Genomic DNA, 18,104 nt, shown 5'->3' with positions numbered 1-18,104 from the left:
CGATGTCCTCCGTCAATCCTACCTGGTAAGGATCCCATACCGCCCAGAAATATTCCAGCAGGGGACGGACGAATGTAATGTAGGCTGTCTCTTTAATGGGTTTTTCGCATCTTCTAAGTGTTCTGTCAACAAAGCGAAGTCTTTGTTTCGCCTTCCCCACAGTATTAACTATGTGGTCTTTCCAGTTTAAGTTCCTCGTAATTGTAATTCCTAGGTATTTAGTGAAATTGACAGCCCTTAGATTTGTGCGATTTATTGTATACCCAAAATTTATCGGATTTCTTTTACTACCCATGTGGATGACCTCGCACTTTTCTTTGTTTAGTGCCAACTGCCATTTTTCGCACCATACAGAAATTCTCCCTAGATCATTTTGTAATTGGAATTGATCGTCTGATGATTTTACTAGACGGTAAATTACAGCCTCATCTGCAGACAATCTAAGGGGGCTGCTCGGATTATCACCTAAATCGGGAACAACAGAGGGCCCATCATACTACCTTGCGGAACGCCAGATATCGCTTCTCTTCTACTCGATGATTTATCGTCCATCACTACAAACTGTGACCTCTCTGAGAGGAAATCACGAATCCAGTCACACAACTGAGACGATACTGCATATGCACGCAATTTGATTAATAGTCGCTTCTGAGGAACAGTATCAAAAGTCTTCTGGAAATCTAGGAATATAGAATCGATCTGAGATCCCTTGTCGACAGCACTCATTACTTCAAGGGAATAAAGAGCTAGCTGTGTTGGTTACCTATCAATAAGTCATTTTCTTCAAGGTGATTCATAATGTTCGAGTACAGTATATGCTCCAAAACCCTACTGCAAATTGAGGTCAATCTCATGGGTCTGTAATTCAATGGGTTACTCCTCTATTTTCTCCACAGAAGCTGTTACACACGGCACAATACTGGGCAAGGGTAGAACGATGGATGCCTTCGAGCTTTTTTGTACATCAGAAAAAGATGTGGAATGAAATAAACAGAGACGATGGTGATAAAATCTATTAAAAACATAACAATTAATTTTAAAACCAAGCTCTATCAGCAAACAAGCATTTGTAAAACAACATTGACATCAGGATATACATGCAAGGATATACATAAAATTTAGACAGAACACATCAGAATAACTAGAGAAATTCAAGTATAAAACACCAGTACGGACACGTTTAAAAAGAGCCAGGTAACTGTGGCTGGGTGACTACTTAGAAACAATGGGTGTCCGAGTCCCTCTTCTAAACACTAAAATTGCACACGCAGTGTGTCGGGAATGAGCCTGATGATCACAAACTACATTCGTCTGAGAAGCAAACAGAAACCTTTTCAATTATTAAACAAGCTGTCACACATCACTATGCGGTACTGATTCGTTTTTCTGCAACCAGTTAGTGGTCACTTCATTGAAGAGTATTGGGCACGTTTGCTCGGGAGGAAGGTTTCGCGTGTTTCTTGTAGGAGGGGCGGGCTACCGGTCCGACCTCAAGTTCCTGCTTGTCGCCAGAAGGCAGCCAGTGGCTCTCGTTACAGGGCTGAGCGCCCCTGGGCCGCTGAAGTGGAGCCGAGGCCCGTTCCGTGCTTTTGTTGGTAGAGCCGGCGTGTGTCCTCGCCGGTGCAAGGACTGCCTAGCCGCCGCTGCTGCCCCCACAGTATAAGTGGGCACCGTATTTTGCCTTTTGTGTATACTGCCTTGGTGCTGTCCAGCCTGCGAGAGAGAGAATCGCCTGCTTTCACTCCAGAATCTTGGTACATCGAATCAAATGAGTTGCCCCCGCAACTGTGCTTGGCACTAAGATGCTGATCAATCGGTAGAAAACCACTCCATCCCAATACAAACCTAATATGCGTTTTGTACCTCTCCCCACGTACGCAGGAGCTTCTGCACGTGATAAGCTGTTTACCGTCGTGCATTCTTATGAAGGATGGTGAGATGCGGTGCCAGAAGGAACATTGTTGTGCACTTTGACCACATGCTACTCGAATCTTGACTCTTCACACTGTTTGTGTTTCCCGATTGTACCATTAGGGTGCCTGAACTGCACTCCTGAACTTTCAGACAGTACACGCAGCAACCGACTCGAAGAAAGCCTTCACCGTTCAGTGCGGTGCTTCGGCTGACCCTGTCGCAGCAGTTACAAATGGCGGGCGTGCCGTGCGTTGCCCGTCTTTCGTGTTATGGCAGTGTTGCCACTACTTTTTATCAAACCCTTATGTGAAAATAGAAAGATGAGCGTGGAGGGCTGCACAAAATCTTTTTGGATGGGTGAGTAGAAGAACAATGACTATACTGGCACTGTTTTTGAATGGAGTCGGCTGAACTCACGTGCTCGGCCGCAGTCGACGGGCCTCCCGCTGTGACGCCGCCGTCGCCCCCGTCCTCGCCCCCTCCCTCTCCCTCGCCCTCTCCCTCTCCCTCCTCTTCCTCCTCGCCAGCCAGTGAGAGCAGCAGGCGCTCCTGCAGCTGACGGGCTCGCTCGGCGCGGCCGCGCCTGCGCAGTTCGCCCGGCAGCCAGAAGCAGGCGCACACCAGCTTCACCAGCAGCCAGGCCGCCGCCGCCACCAGCAGGTAGCCCGCCGAAGAAGTCACCATGCGCACCACGTCCACAGACACCTTCTGCTGGCGCATCCTGCGGGCACAGGGAGTCCTCTGAACACGATCTCCTCACTCCTCCAGCCACGTATACGGTGGGTTGGGAGGCGGAGTAGGATACAACACGTCCGTGTCTTGTTCCTTAACAGTTCTGTTTCTTTTGTCACAGGTGTGTATCGTAACTGACGCTTTGGAGATTGTGTACAACGAATAACACCGGTTTGCAGTAGGGTTTTGGAGCATATACTGTATTCAAACATTATGAATCACCTCGAAGGGAGTGATCTATTGATACATAATCAGCACGGTTTCAGAAAACATCGTTCTTGTGCAACGCAGCTAGCTCTTTATTCGCATGACGTAATGGCCGCTATCGACAGGGGATCTTAAGTTGATTCCGTATTTCTAGATTTCCGGAAAGCTTTTGACACCGTTCCTCACAAGTGACTTCTAATCGAGCTGCGGGCCTATGGGGTATCGTCTCAGTTGTGCGACTGGATTCTTGATTTCCAGTCAGGAAGGTCGCAGTTCGTAGTAATAGATGGCAAATCATCGAGTAAAATTGAAGTGATATCAGGTGTTCCCCAGGGAAGCGTCCTGGGACCTCTGCTGTTCCTGATCTATACAAATGACATGGGTGACAATCTGAGCAGTCCTCTTAGGTTGTTCATAGATGATGCTGTAATTTACTGTCTAGTAAGGTCATCCAAAGACAAGTATCAGTTGCAAAGCGATTTAGAAAAGATTGCTGTATGGTGTGGCAGGTGGCAGTTGGCGCTAAATAACGAAAAGTCTGAGGTGATCCACATGAGTTCCAAAAGAAATCCGTTGGAATTCGATTACTCGATAAATAGAACAATTCTCAAGGCTGTCAATTCAACTAAGTATCTGGGTGTTAAAATTACGAACAACTTCAGTTGGAAAGACCACATAGATAATATTGTGGGGTAGGCGAGCCAAAGGTTTCGTTTCATTGGCAGGACACTTAGAAGATGCAACAAGTCCACTAAAGAGACAGCTTACACTACACTCGTTCATCCTCTGTTAGAATATTGCTGCACGGTGTGGGATCCTTACCACGTGGGATTGACGGAGGACATCGAAAGGGTGCAAAAAAGGGCAGCTCGTTTTGTATTATCACGTAATAGGGGAGAAAGTGTGGCAGATATGATACGTGAGTTGGGATAGAAGTCATTAAAGCAAAGACGTTTTTCGTCATGGCGAGATCTATTTACGAAATGTCAGTCACCAACTTTCTCTTCTGAATGCGAAAATATTTTGTTGAGCCCTACCTACATAGGTAGGAACGATCATCAAAATAAAATAAGAGAAATCAGAGTTCGAACAGAAAGGTTTAGGTGTTCGTTTTTCCCGCGTGCTGTTCGGGAGTGGAATGGTAGAGAGATAGTATGATTGTGGTTCGATGAACCCTCTGCCAAGCACTTAAATGTGAATTGCAGAGTAATCATGTAGATGTAGATGTAGAGGAAGAATGACTAAAAACTGTGAAATTTTGTGTTTAAGATAACAGCAAAGAACTTAATAGCAATCATTTACGAGTCTGATACAGGCATTGGCGGCAGTGATTTGGGAACAAATGGCACACTTAGAGAAAGTTCCGTGACGAATCTTCCACCTACTAGCAGACCACATTCTGCTCAAAACGAAAATAACATCGAAAGAGTTACGACCAGTGTCAAAGAAGAACTGGGAACATCAAACAGATGATGTTCAAGGGAATTGGGGATGTCCTGATCTCCTGAAGGAGAATTTCTTGTTGAAGCTAGAAGAAAGTCTTAAGGTAAAAGGATCCTGGCTTCCCATTCTGCAGCGAATGACCGTTGCAGGTACCGAGAGGAGAACCGCACCAGAAGCGACCGCAGAGGAGCCCTCGGATGATGGCGTGCCAGGTACGTATAGAGTGTGGCCGCGACCTCAGCTCTAGTTCACCACCGGCATTGGAGGGTGAAGCTTTGACAATGCCAGCAACTCGTGCTGACGAAACGTCAGTAAAATCATGAGATGAATGTTGGCTGGAGAGCCTGAGCCAGAAGCGAATAGGCAGTTTGTCAACAAGAGGCCACGAAAGCCTTAACAATTTTTTATTATTATCAGATCTTACTTCCGTGATCAGATATTGGGATGTGACTGATAATTTTTTACGTCCTTCAGTAGAAAATTGTCCCAAAATGTAGTTTCATCAAGATGGGGCAACCATCCATGCAGCAAAAGCTACGATGAATCTTCTGAGCCAACTGTTCAGTGAGCAGATAATCTCAAAAAAATTCCGTGTTAATTGGATGTCACATTTCCCCGACATTACGGCCCCCAATTACTTCCTCTGTTAATATCTTAAGCAACATATGTACGTGAACAAACCGTGTACGCTTCAGCAGCTCAAGGAGAATATCTGTACAGAAATTCGAGCATTAACCCCTCAGATCTTAACCACTGTTATGAACAATGTAATAGAAAGAGTACAGCTTTGAGAGCGTGCAAATGGAGGTCATTTGAAAGATGTTGTCTTCCATACATAATCGCCATTTGTTAAACATTGACTGTATGGAATATCAATGAAATTTGTTCACAACTAACAAAGTTATTTACATGTTAAGTTCTACTCTGCCATCTGGCCCATTTGTGCATCCACGAGCTAGTAGTGGAGCGCACCAGAAAGATGAGCATTTCAAAGGGATGTACAGGATGTTTGGAAAATACCCATTACAAATTTCTAGGAGTTGTAGAGAGGAGTGAGTGCATAATATCTTCAATGGGAACCCACGTCCAGGAGCATACCAGTTCCTTTCTACAACAATTTCAATTCAATATGAAATGTGTCCACCCCTGCTGACGGAAAGAGAAAAGTGTCAGAGTTGCTCATCCCGGTACGCAGTGGGATAGACAGGATACCGTATACCGTCTCAGGCAATCACCTGACGTCAATTCGTGTCTCCCTTACTCCGTGAGGAAGTGTAGTTTCAGCACGATGGTGCACCATCTCACTTCTCATGTGCAGTTTGGAGACATATCCACAGATGATTCAGTGGAAGATGGATAGGCTGAGGTGGTCCAATCGTGTAACTGCCACATTCGTTGGTTTTAACTCCTATGGACTATCTTTTGTTGGGTCTAATGCAAAGTTTAATTTACAAGACGCCTGTAGAGATAGAGGAAGATCTGCTGGCACAAGTTCTGGCCACTGCATTAGAAACTGAAGAGACGCAGATGTGTACCAAAACATGCTTTGCAGCTACAGCGTCTGTAATGGTGTTGATGGTCGCCACATGGAACTGCTGTTGTAATGAATCAGTACTGTTCTGCATCTAGAGTATGGTGGGTTCTTTTTTGTTTTGGAATCATGTAAACACATAATGTGTAAGTGTGTTATCTAATAATTGTAGTGTGTCATCCCTAATTTGATCCCTCAAACAAAAGTGGATGACTTAAACGTGTGAAATGAAACCATTGTAGAATGGAAATGTTACAATACCAGAATGGGTTCCTATTCAAAATAGTCTGTTCTCACTCACCTCTACATGTCCTAGAAATTTGTAACAGGAATTTCCAAATGCCCTGTATGTTACGTCTGTTCTTTCAGACGTGTCTGAAAGTACAGACATCTCACGTATAATTCAGGCGATGACAGCCAATGATCCCTTCAGTGCAGATGCACACTAAGTTCGACCTCTTACAGAAACTGGCGAGATGCCACAAGCAATGAGGGTAATGATGGCAATGAGCAGGAGCTCTACGTCAGTAGCGTGTGGTGTAAGTTGAGGATCTGGTCTGACAGTAGGCTTGCCGAGGTAGTCCGTGCGATTCTAGTGACCACTGTGTCAGAATGGCTGTAGTGGCCAGAACATCGCCCTAGTAAGCAGGAGACCTGTGTTCGAATCCCGGTCCGGCACAGGTGTTCCACTTGCCTTGTTCACAGAAATCACTGCCTGCTGGCAGCTAATCCCTTCCATTCCTTTGTGTCTTCATTCAGAAAGGAATTCAGCTTGTGATCAGCACTACAGTCAGAGTGATGAGTGGGGACATCTGTCAACATGTTGTGAGTGTGTAACGCCAGAAATGCATACCCTCCTATTTCCATCTATTGTGTTATAAATTTTTTCCTTATTTTGTTACCTGAATATATGACATTTCTGTACCTTTATATACTGTAATTGTTTTACTATTTGTATATATATATTTAAGCATCTATGTCGATGTATAATTGGTTTGGTTTGTAAATACTATTTGTATTTTTACGCTGGGTCTTGCCTAGGGAAAACTATGCTGTCGAACGATTACATCGATAGGTCGTGTGGAGAACCAAAGTGTTTAGGATCTTTGGTATTGTGAACTCGGCCGCGTGGAGGCGGGCAGAGGAGAGTCTGGCTGGAGTAGTGCGGTGGAGCAGGTGTGTTTTGTGACGCTCCCGCGAGTTGCCGCGCTTTCAGGGTTTGGCAGCATGTAATTGCGCTCGACTTGCTATGATAGTTTCTGACACGGTGTCGCGGACGGGAAGCATTAGCTGGCGCACATCAAGAGCCCGTCTCGTCTGGTGACCGTGTCGAGAAGAAGGCGCGCCAACATCCAGCTTCTGCAACAGCGACGGCCGACAATGAGTGACTGTCGCCACCTCCTCGACCGACGACTTGAAACCTTCAATCAACCAACAAGGAAGACTGGAAGCACGTAAGGTTTTAGAACTGTATGGCAGACCTCAGCTTTTAAAACTGTTGCATCACAAAATTACAGCAACTTAGCATGAACCTTTGTTGCTCATTGTCCCAATTGTATTACCAAGCAGGGTCCCTTCCTTTTCCGAAAAGAACCCGAGTGTCGTTGAAATTCAGACGCAAGCATTAAAGTAATATCATTCCATTTCACTGCTCTAATTTCAAAGTTCAGTTAAGGTATTCATAGCTGGCTACAATATTTAGATGACGCAAGCACAAATTAAGAGTGCGAGTTTTGTTACCGTATTTTAGCTTACCTGTGACTGCAGCTCAGCTTGGTACGTACTAAATTTTACTATTGTTAATTGTTCAGAATCATTTAATTCAAGTTCAAAGTTAAATCTCTTATTTCTAAATTTCGTAGATTCAAGTAGCTTTTGAAATGATTGTTGAGGTAGCCCAAGACTAACCGTATTTTACTGAATTTCGATGTGCTTCAGAAACAAAGCTCACTATTAATTTCAGTCACTAAATTAACTTTCAATTTTCCGGTTTCATTAATTCTTTTGCTAAATTAAGTCAGAGTGTAGCGAAATTTATTACTTCTGACGGACTTTCAGTTTTCACACTACACGTGTCAACCTTCAGTTGCCACGCTTCTAGTGCTAATGATATGTGTAATAACCTTTCTTTTTCAGTTACTATAGTAATTGTCCATAGGACTGGCGACCGTAATTTCCCCCAAATCTCAACTATCTAATTACCGCTAGTTAATTGTTAACGTAACGGCCGCATAATTACTTCCTTTATTAACTTTACCCCTTTTCAAAATTAATTTCCACCAGTTTCATTTGCATTTTTCCTTTCATTTAGATGTAACGCTTTCCTCCCTCTTTACCGACAGATTAACTTCGGTGACGATTGCTTTTCACAAATTTCCATTAGGTACACGCGGTTTAACTTTTCACTGTCATTAAGGTCGATAAGTGAGGGGGAGGTTACACGTGGCGACCTGGTGACAGGACAATCTTCAGATTTGAGGTTGTTCTGGACACGAATTTTGTATGGTGCAAATCTCGTAACAAAGTATTGGTTACGAACAGGTCGTTACGTCAGCGAGATTAAGTAGTGGGAGGAATCCTAATCAGATTTGAGATTTCTCATTTATATCGAAAATTATTAAAATGAGTGAAGGCAACAATTACCAAAATTTGCTAGACTTGGATACGGAACAATAGGTCGAACAGTGGGAAACGCGCACCGCAGTACCCATTGTTCAGGGGCCGGCGGCTAGCATGAAAGACGCGACCGCCGAAACGCAACAAAGAGCAGAAATGGAATTCTAAACTTTAGAAAATGTTTCGGAATCGGAAGTGAAAATCAAATCTGAACCCCTTGATGACGAGTACGGGGGGACAATTAAAGAGGAAGCCGCTACGGAAGTAAAACCTGTAGTTTCCGGGAATTTAACTGATACATTGAATGTTTTGGTTAACGAAATCAAGAGTCAATCGGCAGAAATTAAAGCTCAGGCTGCCAAGCGAGAAGCTCAGTCTGCCAAGCAAGAAGCTCAGTCTGAAAAAATTGAACGGAAGCTAGACAATCAGAACAAATCTATTCTATGTTGGAGTTGTTAACACAAAAGTTGATAAAATTAAAGAAGATATTGTTGTGATTAATACCGAAATCGGTAATCTTAAACAGGAAATGATAGGCGTTCAGGCGGAAGTTGCGAGCATAAATACTCGTTTTTATTCCGAAATTAGCAGAATCGAGAAAAGTGTAGGAGAAGCAGTTGCTCCGATCATCGAGAATAAGATGACGGAACAAATTCAATTACTCAAAAAAGAGGATCAAAAGAAGGTGGAAGCTTTAAAGGCTTTAGTATCCGATGTAGATACCAAAGTGAGGAAGCAGGCTAATACCTGTGAAGAGAAAAAGAGGGAAGTGGAAACTCTTGAGACAACCACTGGCCAATTAATTACGAGAGTTTCGGAATTAGAAAAGAAACTTGACGAAAAACAGAGCTATGTGCCAATCTGTGCACATAGTTCGGAATTGTTGACGAAAGAGGAGCGGTTCGACCCTTTGAAAAAAGGCGGTGTAAACGCGACGGATTTCATTAAAAATTGTGAAAGAGTTTTACCCAGATCATGAACTAATGAGAGAAAAATTAATGCGGTTATTGACGTGTTGGCTGGTGATGCCAAGCGTTGGGGCTTAAACCTCAACATTAAGAACCTGACTTTTGACGAGTTTAAAAATTTGTTTCTGGCTGAATACTGGTCAGAGCAAAAACAACAAAGTGTCTGGCGCGAATTTGTCGTATCGAGGCCTTTCGATGCGAATTCGCGCGGCTCGATGAAGGACTTTTGTGAGGGCTGGATCCGCAAGTTGGAATATTTGCGTGATCGCCGCACGGAATCCGAAATAGTCTGGGAACTCTACAAGAAGCTTCCAGATGATACAAAACGCTACGTAGGAAGCAATTACAGGACAATCAATGATTTCCTGGAAATAGTTGAGGACGAGGACAATTGGCGCAATAATCGCGAGAGTGGTAGAGGCCGTGGTAACAACAACGGGTACCACAGCAACCACAACAATGATAACTATGGAAATAATGCATACCACAATCTTGACAGCAGTAACAATAGTGGTTCGGGCCGTAATGACAATCGGTACAATGCAAATAATAACAGGAATGGCGGAAACCAGTATCATACTAGCGTGATACGGGCTTCGCAGAATAGTAATAACGCCAGAGGGTGTGACCAGCCGCCTCAGCAGTATCCGGGGGGCGTATCTGCTGGTACGAGACAGGGAAACCATTAGCCGCGCCGGTGAGGGGCCGACCGGGCGTGGAGAAATTTTGGCGGCCCAATAACAGTAGAAAAACGAGGTGTCGTCGTTATGAAAATTCCGTATGGAATAATCAACGGCGGGAGAGTGTGCCAGTGTTAGGAGAAAGGAGTGCGCCCACAAGTAGTAGATCAGCTGTAGACACGGCAGCAGAAAATGCAATGACTGTCAGTGAGAACAATTTAAGCAGTGTTCCGGCAATCGATTATAAAGTGGCAGCTGTAACACCCACAGCGGAACTGGAGATTGAGTTTAAGAATGATTCGCAAGTGTTGAGAGAAGATCAGATGTCGGATTAAACGTCCGTCATCGAGCGAGGGGATGCAGAGAGGGATGAGGTCTGGTTAAGGCAGTTCGGTCGCTTATACGACGAACTAAGAGATTATAGGGGCTTGTATGGGAGAAGTGTTTAAGGGGAGCGCGTGCAGGATTTTCCGCGTCTCGTCCCGCAGGAAGATAGTGTTTGTAAAATGATAGAAAGTTCTGGCCCTAACCGACACACTTTACCAGAAATAGTTGATGTTAATGGGGAGCACGAGCAAGATTCGTCGTGTTTCATACCGCAAGAGTTGGATGTTGAAGTAGTAACGGAAAGTTCTGGCCCTGACCGGCAGACTTTACCGAAAGTTATAGTGTTAGAAGTGGCCGACCCATCCGACGCAAAACTCCAGTTTAAACATTGCAAAAGTATTGAGGAGAAAGATTACGAGAATTTTAGTGATAGCCGGACACGATTGGTAGAAAAGCACGTAGATTACAGCGTGTATGAGGTTAGAGCTGGCGTTATACGGTCAGACTGTAGCAGTGTGGGTTGTGCAGATCCAGAGGAAGTAATTGCAGATACCACTGGGCGCGTTCCTCCAGGTAGATTGGCAGATGAGATCAATCTGACCAAAGAGGCATCAATGAAAGTGACAATGAGTGAATCGATAGCAAAGCAACACTCACTAGTTGACGAGTTACAGGAAAAGGTTTCGGTATTGGAGGCGAAGCTACAGACTAAGCCTCAGGAAAAACGTGTTGAAACTAAAACTGTATGTGAACAGAGGCTGAAAAAGCCGCCAGATAAGCCGGATTTACGATCAAAGCCGGATGGTTTTTTCTGGAATGACCTGGATATAGACGAGGATTTATTGTGAGAAAATAAAGAAACAGTCGAGGATAAGTGTAGACAGATAGTAGTGTCTGTTAATATGCACGGCCTACAACTAAACGTGTTGATTGGCACCAGTGCAGAACTGAGTGCTGTATCTGGAAAAATATTTCAGTTACTGAAAGACAGACCTGGCATCGTAGTTATGCCAGTAACAGGAGTGAAAATTATCGGTGCTACTGGGAAGGCCAGTAAACCGGTCACAAAACAGATTTTTGTCCACTTCGAGATATGTGGGGCTCGATTTGAACAAGAGTTTGTCGTCGTGCCAGACTTAACTACAAAAGTAATTATCGGGTTAGACTGGCTATTAAAGTACCGTGCAGTGATTAATTGCGAAAGTAAAACTTTGACATGTACGTCACAAGATAAAACAATAGTAGTTAGTTTTAACGAGGCAGGAGACGGAGTGGATAGGCAATACCAGCCTATACACATTGTTAACTGGCCGGATGCTATTGACATACGTATGAATTTGAACTACTGTAATGTGAGGAATCTCGGCATTGACAATAGTGTAGCAAGTGAATTGGAAAGTATTGTAGATGGTGCGTCAGACGTAACACACGAACAGAGACGAGGCCTGCGCGAGCTAGGCCGACTTTGCCGTACCTATTGCCACCACAACCATAGGACATGGGGCACATATGTAGCAGAATTTAAGAGAATTATGAACACCTTGAGACATGAATCTACGGTATTTTCTCGAGAGGAAATCCTGTTAGATGACAGAAGTAAAAGTTTAGTGGAAGAGATAATCAAATACCCTCCACGGATTGACATTAGTATTGGTGTGAAAAAAGATCGTTTGCGAGAAATAATGAAGCTCAAAGCCTATGCTCGCATAAGTCGTCATGACGCTAAAGCGCGTTTTGCTAAGTTTGCAATCGGAGACTTAGTACTTGTAAAAGCTCATGAGAAATCGAGCGAGATAGACAATGAAATCTCTAAATTTAAGTTTGTTTATAATGAACCATTTGAAGTCATTGGTATACCTCACACAAATGCTTATTGCTTAGAGTATCCAAGCTCTGAAAAACTATTAGGTATACGGAACACTATAGACTTGAAATTGTACCAACCTAAGATTGATGAATACCACAGAATGGGTAATTTGTACAGTATGTAAATATAGAGTGTAATATTTACGATTTGCTAGATTGCCATGCTTTTGCCTGACCAAGAGGTCATTAAAGAAGTTGTAATTAATAAGTAATTAATTTCGATGAAATGATTAAGAGAGAGTGATTATTTATCAATTGAAAAATCCAAGCTGCTATTTTAAGTTTTCAGCTGAGTCACAGTAGATTAAGGAATGTAAATATGATTTTGTAACTAGCTGTAAGATTTCATAAATATGTGATTTACTAGTCATTGCCGATGTACTTAGACGCTGTTTTAAGTTTCAGGCTAGTACATGCGTATGATGGACAGTCTTGAGTTATCCACTGTGATAATGTTAATAGACTCCTTGAGATTACTCGGCAGTGAGTTTTTCCTAAAGAATTCAGTGAAACGAACGTTCTGGAAGTGCTGTTCCAAGGGCGAGTGAGACCAAGCGTGCCGCACAGGCGGGCGCAACAATACTGGCGAGGCGGAGCCGCTGGCGGCTCTTGTGCCGCTCTCGGCATTCTTTGTACTTGCGGGTACGGAAAGCGGAGTTGTTTTTCTTCCCGGACAGCTGATGTGAAAGAATTCTGCTGTCAATACTTATGTTTTTGTCAATCTGCTGTATATTATTTTCTTGTTTAGCGTTGAGTGGACTCTCATGGCGAGAGTATTAACTATGAAAAGGTTATATAAAATGTGTATTCTTTGTAATTAATTATTAATTTGCATATTTTGATATACCTGTTTTTTTATGACCATGTACTCTGATTAATTTTGTAAATAGTATTCCATTTCTTGATACTGTTAGGAATTTTGATTTTTTGGATAGCTAAATCATTTTCTATGTTTTCTACGAATTTTGATGTTGTCAACCTGTTTTCTTTTGTGTAAGATGACAGAGTGGAATAAGATTACGAGTGTCTCCACTCAATTATTATGGTCTAAAAATTGGTTTATGGTTAATTAGACGAATGCTAAATTTTGTTGATGTTTTGAGCATATGCATTTCCGCTGTTTTTTTTTTTTTTTTTTTTTTGGGACATTTTCTGAGTCTGTTTAGGTTACACGAACATCCTCAGACAATGTGGGGCACGTGTAACGCCGGAAATGCATATCCTCCTATTTCCATCTATTGTACTATAAATTTTTTCCTTATTTTGTTGCCTGAATATATGACATTTCTGTACCTTTATATATTGTAATTGTTTTAGTATTTGTATATATATATATATTTATCCATCTATGTCGATGTATAATTGGTTTGTTTTGTAAATACTATTTGTATTTTTACGCTGGTTCTTGCCTAGGGAAAACTATGCTATCGAACGATTACATCGATAGGTCGTGTGGAGAACCAAAGTGTTTAGGATCTTTGGTAGTGTGAACTCGGCCGCGTGGAGCGCGGGCAGAGGAGAGTCTGGCTAGAGTAATGCGGTTGAGCAGGTGTGTTGTGTGACGCTCCCGCGAGTTGCCGCGCTTTCGGGGTTTGGCAGCATGTAATTGCGCTCGACTTGCTATGATAGTATCTGACACGGTGTCGCGGATGGGAAGCATTAGCTGGCGCACATCAAGAGCCCGTTACGCCTGGTGACCGTGTCGAGAAGAAGGCGCGCCAACATCCAGCTTCTGCAACAGCGACGGCCGACAATGAGTGACTGTCGCCACCTCCTCGATCGACGGCTTCAAACCTTCAATCAACCAACAAGGAAGACTGGAAGCACGTAAAGTTTTAGAACTGTATGGCAGACCTCAGCTTTTAAAATTGTTGCATCACAAAATTACAGCAACTTAGCATGAACCTTTGTTGCTCATTGTCCCAATTGCATTACCAAGCAGGGTCCCTTCCTTTTCCGAAAAGAACCCAAGTGTCGTTGAAATTCAGACGCAAGCATTAAAGTAATATCGCTCCATTTCACTGCTCTAATTTCGAAGTTCAATTAAGGTATTCATAGCTGGCTACAATATTTAAATGACACAAGCACAAATTAAGAGTGTGAGTTTTGTTACCGTATTTTAGCTTACCTGTGACTGCAGCTCAGCTTGGTACGTACTAAATTTTACTATTGTTAATTGTTCAGAATCATTTAATTCAAGTTCAAAGTTAAATCTCTTATTTCTAAATTTCGTAGATTCAAGTAGCTTTTGAAATGATTGTTGAGGTAGCCCAAGACTAACCGTATTTTACTGAATTTCGATGTGCTTCAGAAACAAAGCTCACTATTAATTTCAGTCACTAAATTAACTTTCAATTTTCCGGTTTTATTAATTCTTTTGCTAAATTAAGTCAGAGTGTAGCGAAATTTATTACTTCTGATGGACTTTCAGTTTTCACACTACACGTGTCAACCTTCAGTTGCCACGCTTCTAGTGCTAATTATGTGTGTAATAACCTTTCTTTTTCAGTTACTATAGTAGTTGTCCATAGGACTGGCGACCGTAATTTCCCCCAAATCTCAAATATCTAATTACCGCTAGTTAATTGTTAACATAACGGCCACACATTTACTTTCTTTATTAACTTTACCCCTTTTCAAAATTAATTTCCACCAGTTTCATTTGCATTTTTCCTTTCATTTAGATGTAGCCCTTTCCTCCCTCTTTACTGACAGATTAACTTCGGTGACGATTGCTTTTCCCAAATTTCCATTAGGTACACGCGGTTTAATTTTCCGCTGTCATTAAGGTCGATAAGTGAGGGGGAGGTTACAAGTGTAATACTGTACGTTATTCATGTGGGATGGTAGGTTTGGAAATATGTTTACTAAGAAACATAAGGGGAACTGTTCTCAGGACAGAGTTCTGAGAGATGTTCCAAAACCACTAACTAAAGAACCACCAGACAGACAAGTGATGTGAAGCTCAAGAGTTTAATGGAGCAGGACGATCTTCAATTAAAGGTGGTTTGTTCAGCGTATGTTATTAAACGAGGCAGAATTTTTCACTAACATTAGTAGTTGTAAGTGGGAAGTGGAAGTAAAAGATAATTGTTGTATTCTAGCATTTTAATGTGTCTGATAGTAAGAAATACATTCCCTAGTCTTTAAGAGGCTCTAAGGTTGTGGAGCAGAGCATGAGGACCTTGACAGTGTGGTGAGGTGTTAAGCAGTAGACAGAAAGCTGTCGAGATGATATGGCTAGTGAGATGCTAGTAGTTTTAGATTGTGTTGTATATTCTTATGAACGTCAATGAGTGGGACAAACGGGCAATATTGTAGTTGTAAGTAATGCTCTAATGAACTGAACATTGGGGAGGAAATTTGCAGCCCAAACTTAGCTCTTGCAGAGTGAAAATTTTTGTAAATATAGTACATCCATGGATGTCAAGATCTGTTGCAGACCAATACAGGGTTGAGAACTGGGGGGGCAGGTGTCCCAGTTCTTCCAAGGGGGGGGGGGCATTATTTTTCAGCTGTTCTGTGCAACTGTGGCAGTGTAGCACTGCAGAAACCAGAGGCAGCTGGTGGGCACATGATGTTGGCATGTTGATTAACACAACAGGACTGTAAGACAGATCAAGAGTGGCACCATAAACCTGCCAGTGCAGTGTTTAAGGTAGGAGCCTTAATCAACAGTCCAAGCAGTTACCTCATACGAGGTCTTGAAATGTTGCCAGGAACATGACCAGGTGTGGTGTATTGGCACAACCAATGTGCTCCTGTCTCATACAGAGAGCTCTGAGTGCGCGTTCTTAGAAATATTAGCAGCCCATCATCCACTGTTCCCCCGTAGGTCAGCAAACAGCCTGTACGAGCCTAGCCAGCTGCCGCCACAGCACCATCCTCCAGCAGTGAGCCCACCTTCTAGCACTTGGTGCTGCTTTACTAGTAGGCCACTCAAAGGCTCACCCAGCACCAGCCTCAGTTCCTGTCCTGGAGTACTGGGTCATGAACTGTTTGATACAACCCTCTCCCATCTACAGTCGTGCAAGTGCTGTGGCACCTACCATTGCCACTCGTGGAGGCAGGCCTTCCCATCAGGAGGTCGGCATCCTCAGCAAGTGCTGTTGGCACATTGTGGTATAGCTAGGTGGTGTAGATGTGAACTGCAGGGCTGGTGACATTGCAGTTTTGACTAACAAGCTGCTGGTCCAGTGCCTGGCCATGAACTGACCGGGTGAGTGAATGCTCCTGCTTGAGAATTTCCATGCCTTAAGTACCCAACAGGTGGAAGGATACAGATGGAAGTTGACAATCGCATATTATGCTGCTCATGAACATGGCTGGTACCCGCTAGTAGTGCCTGCAACAATCGGTACGTAAATAGATTGTTCATAAATGATACCACATCTGCAGCATTCGATGCTGATGTGCTATTTGTAAATAACCTCAGCAGAAGCGCGAAGGCCAAATCCACAGGGTCGAAGCATTGTCGCGGACATGTCCCGTGGAACACAACACCCCTTCCCCCTTAAGAAAGAGATGGAGAAGACCGTAGATGCTAGCTGTGGAATCTGCAGCCCTTCTCCTGTGAGGGAAGATGGTGAAACCTGCAACAAAGAGTGGTGCAGTCCAAGGGAGATCGGAGTGCACACTGGATGCAACCCAGCCCTAGGAACTGGGGACCCAAGGATGTTATGCTGTTGGTGCCAAGGGAGTGGATGAACTGGGCAGGGTTGCAAAATGCAGGAGAGTCACTGGGACATGGAGTGCAAACAAGTGTGAGCTGACCAGTGGCCCGTGGAGGCACACGATATGATGCCACAGTGTGAAGTGTGAAGGGGCCATTGGCTGAAGGGATGGTGGCAGTACTAGATGTGGGGAGGGAGGTGGGCACTGGGAGGCGAGGCTTGACCAAAGGAGGCCCAGTAAGAGCGATGCTGCTGAGACAGAAAGCGATTTCGTTGGGTGCTGGCAGCACTGGGAGACCAGTGTGGTGCCAGAAGTGCAGCAGTTCCAGTGGCAGCTGTGGTGTCAGTGGGCACTGACGAAACGTGTGGGTACGATCACTGGTTGAGAGAAAGTAGAGAAATTGAGGGCACGTGGAAAGTGTGAAGGGTGTGGTACAAGAATAGTGAAGTGTGTGAGAAGTGTGTCAGTGTGCGTTACTGTATGCCAGTGTGTTTGGGTGTAGGGTGGCTCTGGGAAAACAGAGTGGTGCCGAGAAGAGGAACAGGAAAGGTGCTGCAGGAGAAAAGCAAACAGAGCAGAAGATAGTCTTTGCGAAGTGTGGTGCGTGCAGGAGCACAGAAGGAGGGTGGCTGAAGCGAGGCCACAAGCAGCAGGGGTGTCACTGATGTGGTTTGCGTTTGAAGCACAGAAGGGGCTGGCAGAAGGAAGGCCAGGGGTGGCGGGACGAATATCTCCGTGGTACGCATTTGGAGCACAGAAACGACTGGCTGAAGAGAAGCCATAGGTGGCAGGAGAGACGTCGCCACATCTTGTATGTGGCGCACAGAAATGCAAACACTGCAGAAAGGTAAAGAAAGGATGCACGTTGCCTGGAAGAAGCACTGTGCCGAGGTGAAGAGGTCGATCGTGGCTGCGTGGGCCTGAAGTGGCAGTGTGGAGCGAAAGGTCAACGTTGGGCACAATTGAGTTCGGGCAGTATTGGAGTCAGTGGGAGTGTTACCAGAGAATGGCACTGGTACTGCAGACTGCATTCACACTGACAAAAGAGATGTTACACTACCCTTTAAAGGAGGCCAGCCACAGCTGCACAGAGGCGAAGACGAGGAGCATCAGGAGCAAAGGGCAGTAGAGTCGTCACGGTGCTGT

The 18,104-nt window shown here is 44.0% G+C and overlaps 1 protein-coding gene across 2 annotated transcripts in view; it reads right to left on the bottom strand.

Annotated features, from left to right (window-relative positions):
- Positions 1-18,104, bottom strand: part of LOC126428198 (uncharacterized) — a 386,880-nt gene that overhangs the window by 350,819 nt on the left and 17,957 nt on the right. For both annotated transcript variants that reach the window (XM_050090112.1, XM_050090111.1), the window contains exon 2: positions 2,332-2,635. In XM_050090112.1, coding sequence (XP_049946069.1) covers positions 2,332-2,634 — 303 coding nt within the window. In that variant the 5' untranslated portion in view covers position 2,635. The remainder of the gene's footprint in view (positions 1-2,331; positions 2,636-18,104) is intronic.

This window comes from Schistocerca serialis, chromosome 12, assembly GCF_023864345.2.
Source record: "Schistocerca serialis cubense isolate TAMUIC-IGC-003099 chromosome 12, iqSchSeri2.2, whole genome shotgun sequence".
NCBI classification, from domain to species: Eukaryota; Metazoa; Arthropoda; class Insecta; order Orthoptera; family Acrididae; genus Schistocerca; species Schistocerca serialis.
The sequence above is the reverse complement of the archived record's forward strand: the minus strand, read 5'-3'. Positions and strand labels throughout refer to the sequence as shown.